The sequence below is a fragment of the Coniosporium apollinis genome (assembly GCF_000281105.1).
Source record: "Coniosporium apollinis CBS 100218 chromosome Unknown supercont1.21, whole genome shotgun sequence".
NCBI classification, from domain to species: Eukaryota; Fungi; Ascomycota; class Dothideomycetes; genus Coniosporium; species Coniosporium apollinis.
This window is the reverse complement of record NW_006913283.1, coordinates 197765-215720: the sequence shown is the minus strand read 5'-3', so window position 1 is coordinate 215720 and position 17956 is coordinate 197765. Positions and strand designations below refer to the sequence as shown.

At 43.1% G+C, this 17956-nt stretch overlaps 5 protein-coding genes across 5 annotated transcripts; 3 read left to right on the top strand and 2 right to left on the bottom strand.

Annotated features, from left to right (window-relative positions):
- Window positions 1–8347: 8347 nt before the first annotated feature.
- On the top strand, window positions 8348–9501 carry W97_04727 (uncharacterized protein; the record flags this gene model as incomplete). Its single annotated transcript, XM_007782616.1, has 2 exons — window positions 8348–8405; window positions 8465–9501. 2 exons carry the CDS (start codon window positions 8348–8350, stop codon window positions 9499–9501), a joined length of 1095 nt encoding a protein of 364 aa, XP_007780806.1.
- A 459-nt stretch (window positions 9502–9960) lies between these two features.
- Window positions 9961–10492, bottom strand: W97_04726 (ubiquitin-like protein 1; the record flags this gene model as incomplete). Its single annotated transcript, XM_007782615.1, has 4 exons — window positions 9961–10045; window positions 10121–10203; window positions 10357–10411; window positions 10482–10492. The coding sequence occupies 4 exons, from the start codon at window positions 10490–10492 to the stop codon at window positions 9961–9963; spliced, it is 234 nt and encodes a 77-aa protein (XP_007780805.1).
- A 438-nt stretch (window positions 10493–10930) lies between these two features.
- Window positions 10931–12580, bottom strand: W97_04725 (uncharacterized protein; the record flags this gene model as incomplete). Its single annotated transcript, XM_007782614.1, has 3 exons — window positions 10931–11207; window positions 11281–12148; window positions 12214–12580. The coding sequence occupies 3 exons, from the start codon at window positions 12578–12580 to the stop codon at window positions 10931–10933; spliced, it is 1512 nt and encodes a 503-aa protein (XP_007780804.1).
- Window positions 12581–12836: 256 nt separating this feature from the next.
- Window positions 12837–15548, top strand: W97_04724 (uncharacterized protein; the record flags this gene model as incomplete). The annotated part of the gene is made up of 5 exons (XM_007782613.1): window positions 12837–13023; window positions 13072–13280; window positions 13350–13722; window positions 13808–14097; window positions 14172–15548. 5 exons carry the CDS (start codon window positions 12837–12839, stop codon window positions 15546–15548), a joined length of 2436 nt encoding a protein of 811 aa, XP_007780803.1.
- Window positions 15549–16983: 1435 nt separating this feature from the next.
- W97_04723 (uncharacterized protein) lies at window positions 16984–17929 on the top strand (the record flags this gene model as incomplete). The annotated part of the gene is made up of 5 exons (XM_007782612.1): window positions 16984–17116; window positions 17173–17207; window positions 17257–17319; window positions 17374–17385; window positions 17444–17929. The coding sequence occupies 5 exons, from the start codon at window positions 16984–16986 to the stop codon at window positions 17927–17929; spliced, it is 729 nt and encodes a 242-aa protein (XP_007780802.1).
- Window positions 17930–17956: the final 27 nt, after the last annotated feature.

Sequence of the window (17956 nt, the reverse complement as noted above, 5' to 3'; positions counted from 1 at the left end):
TGTCCTGGATTCACTTATAGATCCCTAGCTATAAATTTCTATTGTAATATCGTGACTTTCTATTAGAGTTCTCTAGGAATATAACCTCTCTTAGGGGTAATATATCCTTTATTTTTAGTAAACCTTACTTTTATAGGCAGGTGTTCTCGCACTATATTATAGTATTTATGTCCTAGGCGGGGCATGCTATCTAGTATTTACTCTAGCTAGCGTATACATTCCGTAACTATAACTAGTCATCCTAAAATAAGGTTATAGACTTCTTTATATAGTTCGCTAAAACTAATAGCGGATCTCTACTATACTTTATATACAGTTAAGCGGACCTTAATCTTTTAGAGTTTCTTCTTAAACTCTAATTATCCCGCTTACTCTTCTATAAAATCGCATACATTGTGGTACGCCTAATACTATACCTTAGGTGGGTATTCTCCTATAATAGGGTTTTATTTAGGTACCCTTCCTTCTAGTTTCTTATCTAGGACTAGATTTAAGATATTAGAGCTAAATTCTTTTTCTAATAACTCTTCTTCTTCTAATAATACAGCCTCTTCCTTAAAGAGGGTGCTTAGTACTATAGTAGGCGCGACTAGGCCTACTACCTATAAACCCTAGTAACTAGATTCCGCTTAAACCCTTTCTCTAATTAAGAGAGGTTGTAGTTCCTCTAGCCTCTATATTAGAGTCCTCTAACTAGGTTTCTTCTTAGTAACCTATAATACTTATCCCGATCTAGGTAGTTTTAGAAACTATTTTAATCCATCTTTATTACTTAGGTATATCTAACACCTATTATTATAGCATGTAGTCTAGGATATAGCCGCGTGGTAAGTTATAGTGGTAGCTAACTAGACTTACTTCTTTAGGCTAGTTATCTTTACTAGTAATTAGGTTTTCTTTAGCTACCTATAATCTTAGGTGATATATTCTATACGATTATAGTTAAAGCACTTTCCTATAAAAGGCTTCTTCTATCTAGAGGATAGTCCTTATCCTCTTAAGGGCGTCCTACATCCTTTCTACAATCTTTTTTTAGAGAAACATCTTAGGCGTCTCTCTATTACGTTAAGTTCTATAGGTCTTAGCCTATATAGGTCTTAGTTATACCGAGTAGAGTGGTTCTATTTATATCCTACTACTACTAGAGCGTTATAGCCTTTTTTCTTTAATCTTCTTTCGTATAGTTAATTATCGATCCTAATTGATATTAAGATTATTTCCTATAACTAATCTAGTTAGTTGCCTCTAACTAAGTCGTCCTTAATATTCTCTTTTAATTCTTAGTAGTACTACGCGGTTAAAGCTATCTCATCCTATAAGGTGTTTAACGCTACTAATTAGAACTAGGTAGCGTAGTTAGCTACTAACCTCTTTTGGGTTAAATTTATTAGTTCTCTCTCCGTAGTACATGCCGCGTCGATATCTCTAAATACTTATTATATCTTTACTTTAAACGAGAGTATATTAGTAAATAGTTCTATTATTTCCTAGAACTAGTTGTGTTCATCATTCTTAAGGAAATCCTTAAGATGAGGCTAGATCCACTTAAATGCTCGCCCCCTTAGATAGGTGATAATGAATATTACTTTGTTTTCTTCCTAGAAATGTTCCTAATTATACTAAATATATAGGTCGCATTAGAGTAGCTATAAGTTGAGTTTATTACGCTCTCTACTATACTCGTCTAGTACCTTAACCTTAATTAGTTTTAGTACTAGAGGTGGCGGCGGTACCTATCCTCTTAATAGTCTAGCAGTCGATTCTATAGTAGATATATCGGCGTGTTAATCTTGGGTGTTCTATAAAGGTAGTGCTTAAAGTGTAACGAGGTGCTATTATAAGATAATAAAGGTTACTATAATAGTTAGGGTCCTAATTAAGGAGATAGGGAATAGTGCTAAGATATAGCTAATAAGGTGAGGATTAATATCACGTAGTAAGATTAAATTAAGTTATAAAGAATACTAGATTCTTATTTAAGTTAAGCACACTATTTTAATAAACGAGAATAGTGCTACCTATATACTATAATACCTCGCACTATAATCTTCCTAATTAGTATAATCTATTCCTAATTATACTAATCACACTAATCACGCCTATTTTAGTATCCTAAGTAATTAGTCCTTTACATAATACTTAGCACTAATTACCTTTATTCCGCGTCATCTATCGCGGTTCGTGACATCTATCTAACTTAAAAAAGACTAATATATTAGACTTCGGATTATTTAGAGTACTTATAAGTATTTTAGTTACTTAAGAAAAGTAAGAATAGCTTAGTAGTAAATAAAAGATTTACTAATATAGTTACTATTATAGTTTAGACTTAGTGTTCCTTAGCGCTTAGATCTTTAGTTATTCTAGAGTTATATAACCGGGTTATATGCTCTACTTATAGAGTTATCTTCCTATTTTCCTTACTATACCTTCTAACCTCGTGTAACGTCTTATATATTACTCTAATAAATCAAGTTCCAGTATTAAGCCTCCCTATATTATAATATTATATTACACCTACTAATTATCTCTTATTATAGCTTAGCTATAGCCTATTATATATTCTTCTACCTCCGCTAAAGCGCCTATATCTATAGGTAACACTCCTAACACGCTATAAGCTTCTATAGCTATTAACTCTTTTATAGCGCTTACCGCGAAAGTTCTAAAGAACTCTAATACCTAGTACTAGTTCTTTATTAATCTCTTAAACTAGTTTAATAAGATATATACCTATAGTAGCACTTTTAAAGAGTAACTTAAAGATCTTATATAATAGCGTGATACTATAGTTATTATATATACTAAAGCGACCGAATATATTACTTAACTTATAGCTTAAGCCGCCTAACTAAATACTAACTTAACTAAGAAGTTAAAAAAACTTTTTAACCTAAAACTATTCTCTAGTTCTAACTATACCGCCCTCCACTCTTTTATTATAAATATCTATATAAAGCTCTATATTACCGCTAACTAATACTCTACTAAAGCCGCTTAAATCTTATTCTTATATAGTTGCCTTAAGAGTACTACTTAAGTATTCTTTCTTTTCTATATTTATATAGATAGTATACTCGAGTTTAGATTAGTTAAGAAAATAATTAAGTACCTTAAATTATTCTTTAGTAACCTAAACCCTAAAGTAACTACTTAAGCTAAAATTACTAAGATCTATTAAAAGAATCGCGATTTTATTACCTTTACTATTAATTTCTAGCGCTATATTTATAATACTAGGTATAATAATAATAGAAAGAAGTACACGCTCTTTATAAGCCTATTAAATAAAATCTAAAGCACTCTTATAAGCTAAAATACTAAGAAAATAAGCTACTTTAAGTACTTCTACCTCTACTAGTATATTAATAGGCGCCTATATACTACTATAGGCGTGGCAACTAGCGTGTTATTCTTCTAAAAATACTTCTTTCTAGCTCTACTTCCTACTACTAGCATCTTCTATATAATAACTACTATAACTACCTTTTTACTAGCTTTTTATTTTATACTAATTACGCTATAGTCTATACCCGTAGCTTATAACTATAGTAACTCTATAGACCTTATAATTAGTCGCGTCTAATAGAGCCTAATTACACCTAAAATAAAGTAATAGTGTTTTAATAATAATAAGTACCTATACTTTAGCGGCGATTATATAATCTATAATTACCTAAAAAAGCCTCATGCTACTATACACGTAATTAACTTTAGCTCTACTCTTAATACTCTAAACCCTAATACCCTATCTAGAGACTTAACTTATTTAAAAAATAAGTAGTTTCTATTAGAAGTTGCTTATAGGAACCTTTATTTAAAATAGTTAAGATTTTCTTTTCTATAATCTTCTAATTACCTTAGTAAGACTTTAATAAAGATAAACACCTTATAGTTAACTATACTTTAGTTACTAGTTTATATAAATATAAGTCTACTACTTTTATTAATACTAGAGCTTTTAGTACTACTTTTATTAACTAATCTTACATGTAATACCTTAGCCTTTATTTTCTTCCTTTTAGTTCCCCTATTACTCTTAAAGTTATTAATAGGCGCCCTACTACTACTAGTAATATTACCTATTTTATCTAAGTTAAGTTCCTAGTAGAGTTATTTAAATAGACTCTTATCCTCTTTATTACTTACCTTAGTTATTTTCTAGTTATTCTTAGTTATTCTTAGCTACTAGCTTACTACGCTACACTCGATACTAGCTAATAACTATTAGTACTTTCTAGTAAAAACACTATCTCTTATATCTATCTAAACTCTATTATAGTACTCTAAAAAAAGGCTAAAAAGCTACTTAATCTTAACTTACTCCTATAAAAGACCCTAGATATTTATATAATTAGTATAGCACTCTTTATCCACCTAGTAAATACTAAGAAGATAGGCTGCTAGCTCTTTATAATTATAATAAGAGATATTAAAAAGGCTCTTATATCTAAGAAGGTTATAGATCTAGCTACTATCTTACCTCTTAAGTACTATAAATTCCTAGATATCTTCTTAAAACACCTCTTAGACTAATTACCTTTATATTACACCTATAACTACTATATCTAGCTATAGCTAGGAATAGAACTACCTACTAGGCCCCTATATAGAATATCCTAGAAGGAGCTACTCGTTCTAAAAAAGTACCTAGAAGACTACCTTATAAAGAGCTTTATTCGCTCTAGTAGTAGCTCTATAGCTTTCTCTATTCTTTTTATTTAAAAGTCTAGAGGGGGCCTTTATTTTTATATAGACTACTAGGGCCTTAACGCGATTATAGTTAAGAATAAGTACTCTATTCTACTTATCTAAAAAACCCTCGCTCGCTTCTTATTAGCTAAGTACTTTATTAAGCTTAATATTATCGCGGCCTTTAATAAACTCTATATTATAAAGGGTGATAAATAGCGTATAGTATTCCGTATCTACTATAGCCTTTAGAAATACCTAGTAATACCTTTTAGCTTATTTAACACGCCCTTATTCTTCTAGCACTATATTAATAATATTCTATAGAAATACTTAAACTAGTTCTATACCGCCTATATTAATAACATTCTAATCTATAGTAATACCTTAAGTAAATACTAGGAACACGTCTATAAGATACTTATCTACCTATAAGAAGCAGGCCTATAAGTCAATATTAAGAAGTATAAATTCTATATCTAGAAAGTTAAGTACCTTAGGTTAACTATCTTAATAAAAGGTATTAAGATAGATCTAGTAAAAGTCTTTATTATATAAGAATAGGCCTAGCTAAAAAAACCTAAAAAATATTTAAGGCTTTTTTAGCTTTACGAACTTTTATTATTATTTTATCTAGAATTTTTCTAAGATTATTATACTACTTACTAGCCTTACTTATAAGAGCTAGACTTTTCTATAGTCTCTAGATTATAAGTCTACTTTCTAGAAATTAAAGTACGCCTTTATTACTACACTAATTCTTTAATACTTTAACTAGATTAAGCTAGTAACTATAAAAACAGATACTTTAAACTATATTATAGCTAGTATACTCTACTAACTAGATATAAAAGGCCGACTCTAGCCTATAGTATACTTCTTAATAAAAATATCTATTACTAAGTATAATTATAAGATTTATAATAAGGAGCTACTAGCTATTATTAAGACCTTTAAGGCCTAGCGTCTAGAACTAAATGAAATAGAAGAATCTATTAATATAATTATAGACTATAAGAACCTTAAATACTTTATATCTATAAAGTCCCTTAATTATTACTAAGTCTACTAGAGCGAATTCTTATCCCATTTTAACTTTAAGATTACCTACTAAAAGGGTATCCTAAATATAATAGTAAATACCTTAACTTATTAGTCTAAAGACCTCTCTATTAAAAGAGGGAGTAATTCTTAAAAGAACTAGTTTTAAAAAGTATTAAAGTAGTAAAACCTTAATTCTTAACTAGAACGCGCTCCTCTAGCTACTAGTAAGATTTATTTAGCTTTTCCTAGAGTTTTTACTACTTCCGCTAACCCTTTATAAAACACTAAAAATAAAGAAATCCTACTAGTAATCCAACTAGATATAATTAAAGTACTAGATAAAATTCCTAAAACTATACTAGACTAGAATATTAACTCTATCTATATATTAAATAAATAAGCTTAAGAGATTCTAATCTACCTATAATAAAGCACTTATATACTTAAAGGCTTCCCGCTATTTAAAGTCCGTAAAGAGAATAACTAAATTATCTATTAAAACTACTAATTCCTACTAGACTCTTACTAAACTAGAATATACACCCTATATAAGGCGCACTTATCTTTAGCTATTAGATATTCTAAAAGAGTAAAGATATTTAATATTCTAGCACACTCTTACTAGTAGTCTAGAATAATATAAGATATTTACTAGTTTATTTATAACTATTCTATTTATACCTATATAAAGGTCTCTTAGAACTACTACTATAGCCTACTAAAGCTTCTACCTATACTAGAATAATACTAGTCTAATATCTTACTTAACTTTATTATTAAACTTCTAAAAAGTAAGAATTACTAAGAAAACTTATATAAAAATATTCTTATAGTTATAGATTGTCTCTCTAAAATACAGCACTTTATTCCTTATAATAAGATAGATACACTAACTACTATAGCGCTCTTCTTTTAATATATCTAAAAGTACTATAGTATTTCTATTTTAATTATTTTAAATTAAGAAAGCTAATTTATTAGCTAGTTCTAAAAGAAACTATACCTCTAATTAGATATCCGGTACAACCTCTTTATAGTATACCACCCTAAAATAGATAGCTAGACTAAGAATACTAATATAGTTCTAAAGTAATATATATATATATATATATATAGTATTCCTATAAAATAACTAGATAGACTAGCTACAATATATAGAGTTCGCGTATAATAATTATATATTAAAAACCACTTAAGTCTTACTATTTCTTACTAACTATAGCTAATACTCTCTTCTTAGCTTAAAGCTATAGGTTCCTATTATAAACTTACTTATTAAATTAAACTATAAAAAAGCAGCCTAATTCTATAATAAAATAACAATTATTACTTAGAAACTAAAGAAGTAAATATATCTAGTATAAGCTAGCTATAAAGATACCGCTAACTACTAATAAGCCTCTACACTAAAGTACTAAGTTAGTAATAGTGTATATCTAGATATATATAACTTATAGTTAGATTACCTACTCTAGAAGCTCTTAAATAAGTACTATAGTCCCTTCCGTGTTACTAAGGTTATTAGTATATATAGCTACCACCTAGAGATACTCTAGTTCTAGTACTACTACTCTATATTTTATATCTTACTAATTTATCCCTCTACTAATAATCTACTTCTAGAATAAGCTCTACTATCTTCTTTCCCCTAATTAGGCACCTCTATAGAAGATATATAGGGTGTAAACTAGATTCTTAACTCCTAAAACTACTATAGGCACTTTAAGGTACTTATAAACTAAATTAACTCTAATAAAGACTCCTAAAACCCCTTATACTATATATTAATAGCCCCTATAAAAGTTAATTATTTCTTTATATACTATCTAAATAAGCCTAGCTACACTTATTAGTTAGAGTTTAAGGCCTATAGTTACTCTATATCTTCTATAAAGTTAGATAAAGATTCTAATACTAAATTAGAATATAACTCTAACTTAAATACCTTATAGAAACTTAGCTCTTAAAGAGGAGCTACTATTATAGTTTAGACTTAGTATTTCTTAGCACTTAGATCTTTAGTTATTTTAGAGTTATATAACTAGATTATATACTCTACTTATAGAGTTATTTTCCTATTTTTCTTACTACACCTTCTAACCTCGTGTAACGTCTTATATATTACTCTAATAAATTAAGTTCTAGTATTAAGCCTCCCTGCATTGTGATAGTTACTAGTATAGTAGCTTTATTAGATAATTTAGTCTATCTATAGATTAGAAATACTATAAGTTTATTATATAGTTTATTTATCTACTTTATAGTTAAGTCTTACCTTTAGGTTTTAATTGAGTAAATGGTAGTGCTAAGCGATATCTCTTGTATGGTAAAACCCCTCTTCTTTATGATGCCGCCCCGCGAAAGCTTAAGTCCAGTCGTCACCGCGAAGCCCGGCCATGCTTTACACAAGAACAAAGACAGTCCCACTCCTTCGAAACACTATAAAGCCTCTCCACTACTCTTCTCTCCACGGTCTTGGAAACTATAATCAGCGCTCAAATAGATCATCATCACTCCTGTCAACCTTCATCAATACCTTAACAACCACTCCTTCGCTCAACCAGCTTCCCAGATTACTTATACCAACCCTCCCCCCCCTTACCCCTCCACCATGCCCGCACGCTCCCTCTTCGCCATGGCGCGCACCAAACTCATGAAGAACATATACCGTACGTCTTCTACCTGCTCAATTTCTCCCAACATACCCTATACTAACCCCCGCGCCCAGGATTCGACGACCTCTCCGACCTCCCCTACGACTGGCTCCGCCCCGCGCTCCTCAAGATCGAGTATCCGGACCACCTGCGCACCATCGAAAAGAATTCCCCCCACATCGCACTCGAGTCCGGCGAAATCTGGCGCGAGTTCATCCGGCGCGACATCCCCGGCTACTCCACCGAAGCCGACTCCATCGAGCCCGCGAACCCAGCCTCGTGGTGGAAGCTATACGCGAAGCTGAAGCGCGAGGCCGAGCGCAACCTCATCCGCAGTAAGGAGGAGCTTGCCGCGAAGGCGAGGGGCGTGCAGGCCGAGCGGGAGGCGCAGCTCGTCAAGGTCAATCAGGGCATCAATGATCCGCAGAGGAGAAAACGGGGGCCGGCGAGCGCGGCTGGGAGGATGTTGGCGAGGGTGGGCCAGCGAAGGGGGCAGATGGGGCTGTTGGAGATGAGAAGGCCGGTTCAGCGTTTGGCGCCGCCCGGAAGGGTGTTCAGAGCGCCGAGGGGCTTGATCGAGGAGTACAAGAGGCCTGTCATGCCAAGGGATGCGCTAGAGCCGGTAGCCAGTGCGAGATCTAGTACTGTGCCTGCACCGAAGGTCACCACAGTCACAGGTGCGGCGACACGGAAGGATGACCTTGCGGCGCGGGAGGCACGACTGAAGGCGATACGGGAAGGGAGACCGGTCCCAGCGCTGCCCAAGCCAGCCGAACCGGCAAGCACGGCCACTAAGACAACAACACCACAAACGGCCCTAGCGAAAGCATTATTGAACGAGCAGCGGACTAAACGGCCAGTCAGTGCCGTGTCTTCGGCTCCTAAAGTGCCTACCAAGTCAATGCCAGTACCGACTAGGTCAACGCCTGTCTCTACGAAGTCGACCCCATTACCTGTCAAGTCGACCCCAGCACCTGTCGCCGGCATGAGGAAACAAGAACCCAATGTTGCTGTGCCTAGACCACCTACCAAAACGACTCCAGTACCTGCTACCGGCGTAAAGAGGAAACCAGAAGTAAACCTTTTCATGCCCAGCAAGAGACGGGCATAGATGGCGCTTTGTGGAGTTCAGACTGTCTTTTCGGATGTTTGTGCTGCATCGTTAGCCGGAGTCTTGGGATTGCTTCACGATTGGGTATACCGGGATGGGATATGATCGGGCATGGTCGGGCGCTCTTGTCAGGAATGGGCGCATGTTCTGGCATTTGCCGGCGTTGAGTTTGGAGGACGATTGCCATCGTATTGTAAGGTAGCTATAAGGTTGCGGTCACGAAGAAAGACGTGATACCAAAGCAGCGAGTTCCACCACCAGTCTAATTTCCCGTTTGAAGACTTGTGCCAAGAGCTTGAGGCCTTCCGCTTGTAGACCCCGGATCAAACGCCGTTACCCCTTCCCATCGCGATATGCAATTCCTCCACCACCATGTACACCCCCAAGTCTTGCCTTTCGCGACCAACATCCCCGCTTGATCTCGGCAATTCATCATCTGCCACGAACTGGTCTGATAAATCATGAACCACCCCTCAGTGCGAGCACCAGATGCAGTGTCGCGCCGCCCTCGAGGTTGTATTCTTCGGCCGTCTTGTCATCAGACCTAGTGGTTCGTGCCTTATCAGCCCGGGCTGTTACTTGAGTGTGTGGGAGAAGGAGGGGAGGCGACAACACGCACATCTGCTTGCCGCCGTAGATGAGTCGTTGTTGCACGGGTGGGATGCCTTCTTTCTCCTCAACGCGCTCTTTTATCTTCGAGATCTACGGGGTTGGTGGGGTTGTGTTAGCGCTCTGTGTGGCTAGGTTCCAACAGCGAACAGAGAATAGAGGGCAGACGCCATGAGTCTGCTCTGTTCATGCGGGTTTATAATGTGGAACTTGAAGGCGCGAGACGCGGGAAAGCGAAGCGCGTACTTTGTAGTCGGGCTCGATGTCCAGGTCGATCTCCTTGCCGGTCAGGGTGCGGACTCTGCGGAACTGATATTAGTAGTGCACGGCTGAATCGCGAAGCGGTTGCACTGGGAAGGAGGAAGCCTTACTTGATGAGCATTGCGATGGGTTTGGGATGGACTGGCAGATGAGGTTTGTGGACTCAGTGGGGCGCGGATGGGAGATCCGGGCGGCTCTAAAGAGGTGTCGAAGGGGTGTTATAGAGAAGGAGGATCCAAGGACTTTGGTCGTGTGTGGGAGTGTCAAGTGTCGTAGGCGGCAATCTAGAGGTTGGAGGGGTGGTGGGGTGAAGAGGCTCGGTGGGTCGGTCCGCTTCCGCCTGGAGCACAATCGAGAAGTAGGTACGGAATACTTCACCCCCTAAAGAGCGGTAGGAGTGTCACGACTCGGCGGACACTGTACTATTGTTCGACGTGCCAGTGCTGATCCTCACAAGAAGGCGCACGGTAAACCAGATTCACAGGCTGCCTACAGCTGAAGTCTTGCGAATTGTCCCGAATGATGAAATCTAAGCACTTGAATTACACAGCAGTCCTCTCTATCTTTTTTGTCGCGCAGCAATGCTTGTGTCAACGCTCCCGACAGCCCATGCAACTGCAAAAACTACAAGCACAGCAGCGAAGATAGTAACAGGCTTGCGGAAGCCGGCTGTCCAGGGGTAGTCGTAGGTGACAACGATGTCCCTATCCCGCCACTCATCTACCAGATTAAGCGCTGTGAGCTTCAGCGTCGTCCGGCCTTGCGTGTCCATGAACGTGCGGTGAAGCGAGACCTCCGAGCCGACGAGAGGAACACTGGTCTCCCACTTGACGTTTCTGTGAAATATTGTCAGCACACAACGTTCCACTCAGGGTCCCAAGTCATCTAGAAACAAGGGATTGGACTTACTTCGCCCCCTCGGGCAACACGACTCTGACAATCACCTTCTCGTATTCAACTCCCTCAGCCATTCTCGGCCCCTCCAAAAAAGGAACTTTGAGCACATAGCTACCCCCAATCTTCAACCGTCGCAGATAACCACTCAGATCTGCATCCCACCCGATACGGAAGCTGTATTTCCAGCTTCCAAAAACTGGATATCGCGGCCTAAGCTCTAGCAGCGCTTCTCTGTCATCGCTCCTGAATCTGCTGGTGCTGACATTACCAATATCATCCGTAAAATACGGGTTCATTACACCCCCCCGAAGTGGGACCTTAAGTTCCTTGAGCGCGGACGTAGGCGGGTTAGCGTAAGCAGCCATCTGCCACTGCACACGCGAGAAGTGGTTCTTGAGCGTCGCGCCGCGGTTTACAAGCCAGTAGCGCTCCTCGGTCGCCAGATTGCCGCCCCAGTGCGAGACCTCAATGTCGCGCTCTAGTAGTGTGGCGTGGATAAGGGGTTTAGTGAACTCGTAGCGGACGGAGACGGACTCGGCGGCACCGGCGGGGATGTCTGAGTAGGGCCCATAGGTGAAAGTACTACCTTGTTTCTGCGGGTCTTCGGTGCCATCGGCGTTGGGAGATGGGAGGATAGTGTAGTCTGGGATGTTGGCGGAGGGGAATTTGAGCTTGGTCTTCTGCTTGGAAGTCGGGTATGCAGAGGGGGTGTAGGCGCTAAACGTGTATTGGACGTATTGTTGCTCCATTTGGCCAATGGATGCGGGTAGGGGCTCGAGGGCGGAGAGGACGGTGTACGAGATGCTGAGAGTCTGCTGGGCAGAAGGCGCGAGTGGCTCGGGAAGGTGGATCAGGTAGAACTCGGTGGGACTGAAAGTAACTAAGTCAATACATCTCTACTGGGACTCTGCTAGAGCTTCTCCTGGCAAGGCACTCATGCGGCACTACAGTCGTACCTATATGTGTCATATTCGACGACTTCCGCCTGAAATGCGCCCTTGGAAGCGTCCTTCTTGTCCCGAGCCTCCAAACCACCAACTCTTGCAATCAGCCCAGCCTCGAATGGCAGATAATATTCGGCTTGAGGTTGCGCGTCGACGTTCTCGATGATTACGTTGATCGTCTCCCGCGGGTATTCCTTCTCAAGATTGACATTGCGTACCAAATTGACGTTTCGGAAGACCTGGGGAGGCTTGAAGCTGCTGGATAATATCTGTTTTGAGGAGAGTGGCTTCGTGAGATTTGAGTCTGCGGCGGAGAAGCTGGTGAAGAGAGCCCCGAGGCAGCTCAGGGCGAGGGCAATCGACCTCATGTTTGACGACGGAGTCTAGCTCTTTGCATTGGTCAGCTGGGCCGTGAGCTGATTGCGCGTCCTGGAGCTAGATGGGAGTTGATGGTGGGTTACTGAGTAACTACTTGCAAGCTGTTCGCTTCGCGATGCACAAGTTCCGCCCTTGGCATAAGATATCCGCCCTTGGCATGAAGTCTCCGCCGCTATCTGTTGTCTCCCAAGGTCTTTCTCGTATACGGGAAGAACCACTGCTCATATCTCCAGCAGCCAAGGTACAATGGCTTCTGTAGGATACTCTGGGAGTTCGATACGGTTCCGAAGGCTACAGCCAGCTTTCAACCTGGCATCCCACCGATTCCTGAGCTCCGATAACCGCTTCTTAAAGGTCTCCGAGGAGGTTAGGGAAGCATTGCGTTCGAAGAGCAGGCCAGTCGTCGCTCTGGAGACAACCATCTATACCCATGGTAAGAGGATTCTTCGAGACGCTGGACCCCTGCTGACCCTCCCATCAGGATTTCCCTATCCCGATAACGTTGCCCTGGCCTCACGACTCGAATCACTAGTCCGTGTGGGCGGAGGTGTGCCCGCTACTATAGGCGTACTAGATGGCGTAGCACGCGTTGGTATGGATGCTGAGGAAATCATCCGGCTCACAGCTTCTGCGGGCAAGAAAGACACTCTCAAGGTTTCCCGCAGAGACTTGAGCTATATATGCGGGTTGGTACTGCTACCACGGGCTATAGCGATGTCGTGATAACCAGTAACATCTAACTAACGCGCTCTTCCACAGGGAGCCGCAGGCAAAAGATACAATGGGGGCACTACCGTAGCGGGGACAATGGTACTGGCGCACCTCGCTGGTATTAAGGTCTTTGCTACAGGAGGTCTCGGCGGAGTGCATAGGGGTGCTGAGAACAGCATGGACATATCTGCCGACCTCACCGAGCTCGGAAGGACTCCAGTCACGGTGATCAGCAGTGGATGCAAGAGCTTCCTGGACATTCCCCGAACGCTAGAGTATCTGGAGACCGAAGGTGTCGGCGTAGCCACTTTTGCCGATGGAAGAGAAGGAAGCGTGGACTTTCCCGCTTTTTGGTCAAGAGACAGCGGCTCAAGAAGTCCAACGACCATACAGGATGAGCAAGAAGCCGCCGCCATCATTCGTGAGTGACATCTTCACCTGAGCATGTCAGCTTCTGCGGTGCGTCTTGCTTCTCGTACTGCTTTGCTCACGTTTGATCTTATTAGATGCTCACCACGCCCTCTCCTTTTCGTCGGGTTTACTGCTGGCAAATCCAATACCGGCCGACGCCTCCGTAGCAAGGTCGGATATCGATGGCATCATTGAAGATGCAATCAGGGAGGCCACTTCTGCTGGTGCATCAGGCAAAGACAACACTCCTTTCATCCTCGCAAAGATCAAGGAGTTGACCGGAGGGAAGAGTGTCGTCGCCAATAGGGCTCTTATCGAAGGCAACGTCAAGCGTGGTACTCTAGTGGCGAAGGAACTGCTTAACCTGGAGAAGATGGAGCAAGCGGTATCGGTAGGGTGAGAGGATGCGAACATGCGACGAGAGTGAGTGATGCTGATAGACAACCACATAGAACACAGTCTGATACGTTTGCAGTGCCGGCTTGGCCTTCAACGCTGAAGTCAATGGTGGCACCAACCTTACCTGAAGCCACATCCAATGCAGCTGATGTCGCCGCATCGGAAGGGTTGGGAAAACCTATAGCGACACCAAAAGCCGACATTGTGGTTGCCGGCGCTTTAGCGATAGACTTCTCATGCGACTACGCTCCGCTGCCAGGCGCGATAGACCAAATAGCACCTCAATTACATACCTCGAACCCATCCATCATTACGCAGACACTAGGTGGCGTAGCGCACAACATCGCCAAAGCTGCCCACTACATGGGCGCATCAGTCCGCCTCTGCAGTGCTGTTGGCGACGATTTAAGCGGCCGTGCGGCCGTTGCCCAGCTCTCCTCCGAGGGCCTACAGACAGGTGGCATCAAAGTGCTTGACGCCTCGACAGGCCAGCGAACAGCACAGTACGTAGCAATCAATGACGCCCATAAGGACTTGACCCTCGCCATGGCCGACATGTCGATCATTGAGCAGCCAGATACCTGGAACTCAGACCGGCTGGCGCATCTCCAAGCCGCATCCCCGAAATGGGTCATTGTCGACGCAAACTGGGATTCCACCAACCTCCACGCCTGGCTGACGGCCGCCAAATCTTTGGGCGCCCTGACAGCTTTCGAGCCGGTCTCGACCGCAAAGTCCATCCGGCTCTTCCACGGCTACTCTCCAACATCCGCGCCCACCTCATCTAAATATCGCCCCACATCCACCATCCTCACCTTCCCCAACCAGATCGTCGACCTCATGACCCCCAACAACCACGAACTCCACGCCCTCCACACTTCCGCGCGGTCCCTCGGCCTCTTCGACAGTCCCAGCTGGTGGAGCACCATCGACAGTCTCGGGCTCCCCTCCTCAGGCTCGCGGACCGCGCTTTCATACCTCACGTCCCCCGCTCTTGTCAACGAGGGCATCCCGCAGATGAGCATCCAGCTACTGCCCTTGGTGCCCTGTATCCTGACCAAGCTCGGTCCGAGGGGCGTGCTGCTGACTCAGCTCCTGCCCGCAGGCGACGAGAGGTTGTACGGCCCGGATGACGCGCCGTATGTGCTGGGCCGGGACAGGACAGGGAGTGAGACGGTTGGGGGGCTGTATATGCGGTTGTTTGAGCCGGAGGAGGTGATGGGGCCGGGGAAGGTGGTTAGTGTGAATGGGGTTGGGGATACGTTTTTGGGGGCGTTGGTTGCGGGACTGGTACATGGGGCAGGGGAGAGGGAGGGGCGAAGGAGGGTGGAAAATTGTGTGGGGCTGGCGCAGAGGGCGGCGAGGTTGTCGTTGGGGTCTAAGGAGGCTGTGAGTCCTGAGTTGGTTCGGCTTGGGCGAAGTGCAAGAGGGATATAGGGAGGGAGCGCGGACGGAGGCGCTGTCAGGACGGAGGATGTTGATATACCCACGACTACAGCGTCGGTACAGTCATGGGGAATAAAGTATGAGCGTGGACGTTGACCGCATCGGTAAATAAAACATTGACCGATAGCATACATTGTGGCTTCGCTGTATGTCAATCCACGTAGCTCTAATGGCCTCACTGTAGCTTACCTACGTCTTTCCTACGGCGCAGACATTTTACATGGGACGCGGTTTTGCCTCGGATTATCGGAAACCGACCACCTAGGTAGAACCAGAGAATCTTGATTGAGGAACTTCACGGCACAGTTGACGCACGTTGCCAACCTTGCCGTTGGGCTCGTGTGTGCTTCCGATTCCGATATCGATTTTAACTCTGGGTTAGGGGAAATTCGGGGGTAGTCCATGCGCATCACGCTCGTCTCTATGGATAGACTCCAATGAAGAGCAAGAATTACGTTCCACCTTATAATAGGTTCGTATGGATTGTGATGTCCTTCATTCGTGACGCAGAGGTCTTAGGTGGAAGCGGTGCGACCTAATCGGGAAGGAGAACAAGAACCGTAGAACACCTACTGTGAAAACCCAAGCCCATGATCTTGCCCTCCGTGCGATGTCGACTCGATGAATCAATCATGAAGACAGCAAGGCCACCTGATGGACTGGTAGAGGAAACGGAGGAACAATCATGGGGACCGTAGGCATCTCCGGTATGTTGAAACCGAAGTTATTGTGTATGAATGTGATCGCAGGATGCAGCTGCGTTCTTCTCGGTGATGCATGTGCTGCTAAAGATGGATGACGCTGACTTCGTGACTCTTGCGCCGAGTATCTGCAACAAGAGAAATGTACAATGAGATCCTGAAGCGCTTCGTAAACGTTGTATACAGCTCCAACTGCGTCTATATTGACGGTGGCGACGTCTCATAGCAGATGCAATGATGCCTCGTCAGAAGAGATTGAGAACCACCGAACCGCTGCTGTGATCATGCCCGGCGTCCATAAAGCAGCCTCTCCTTCATTGTTCACTCGCGACTACTAGTGCTACTCTACCAGTACCTGCCCTTGTCGTACCAGAGGGGAGATACAGGTCAGCAGCTGTATGCTGGGGGCTTTTTATTGCCTAAAGGATACTTTAACATTAGTCAACCTCATACGCACGGTCCAGATCCAATCATTCAATCTCCTCTGCCTGTCAGTTGCTGTAAATGAAGTGTCGCTTGGTAATATGAAGGTGGTCGTGAGTAGTAAGTGGTCACAGCTGCGGATTGCTGAGTTATGTGTGCATGTCATTGGCCAGTGCTCCCTGCAAGTCCTTCGTGCGCGTCATGAAGCTAAGCTATCCGGATGCCCCGCGTCCGAAGTAGAAAATAAATAGACTCTCCGTACTCAAATCGAAACATCTGACAGCATAGCATCTTGAGGCAAAATGGCATCCGCAACGGGCATTCCAGATCAAAACCCGGCTACCTTGGAGCGAGGAGAGGACGAGCCGTTGCTCGGAAGAGCTGGAGATGCCTCACAGCAGGAGGAGAAGCCGCTTGCCTACAACTTGATACTGGGTGAGCTGCTATCCCATGGGAACCATTACTTAGCCTGAAGCTGATTAGTGTGAAAGGAACCGGCATCATCGCTCAAGCTGGCGTTTTGATAGTACGCGCTGGATTCTCGGCTTTGCAAGACCTGGACTGACATAACGAAGCTTGCTGGGATCATCTGGGGGAGTGTGTTCTCTCATAAGCTCATGCTGTTTTCAGCTCATCCGGTATGTTTGTCCTTACTCTGTATGTGCTTAACACCTGGCTGACCATGTCGATAGTTGTTGAACTCCGTAAGCTAGATACTCGCCGTCAAAAGCACCCGGAGACTGATCCTTATACGCCATTTAGGCTGGCCTACTTCTGCTCGCCCAGGGAGCCCTCATACTACAACCAACACATACCCCGGAGCAGAAGAAGCACGGAACCTGGGCACATGCGATCATCAACCCGACCGGTGTGTTACTCCTACTCGGCGGACTCATCGTGATCGTATACAACAAGGCCGCCCACAACGGCACGCATTTCGAGTCCCCTCACGCCATACTCGGCCTGATCACCTACATCCTGATCCTTATCCAAGCAATAGTCGGCTTCACGCAGTACTTCGTGCCTCAGCTCTACGGTGGAGAGGACAACGCGAAGGCAATCTACAAATACCACCGGTGGGCGGGCTACACCATATTCGCCCTTGCGCTGGTCACCGTTGCGGCGGCGACGCAGACGGACTTCAACAAGAAGGTCCTGCACATTCAGCTTTGGGCCGTCATTGCGGCTGCGGTGATTACACTAGCGGGTATCCTGCCTAGAATCAAGAAGCGGAAGCTTGGCTTGTAAGCCATTCTCGCCAACGCAGCCGTTGCA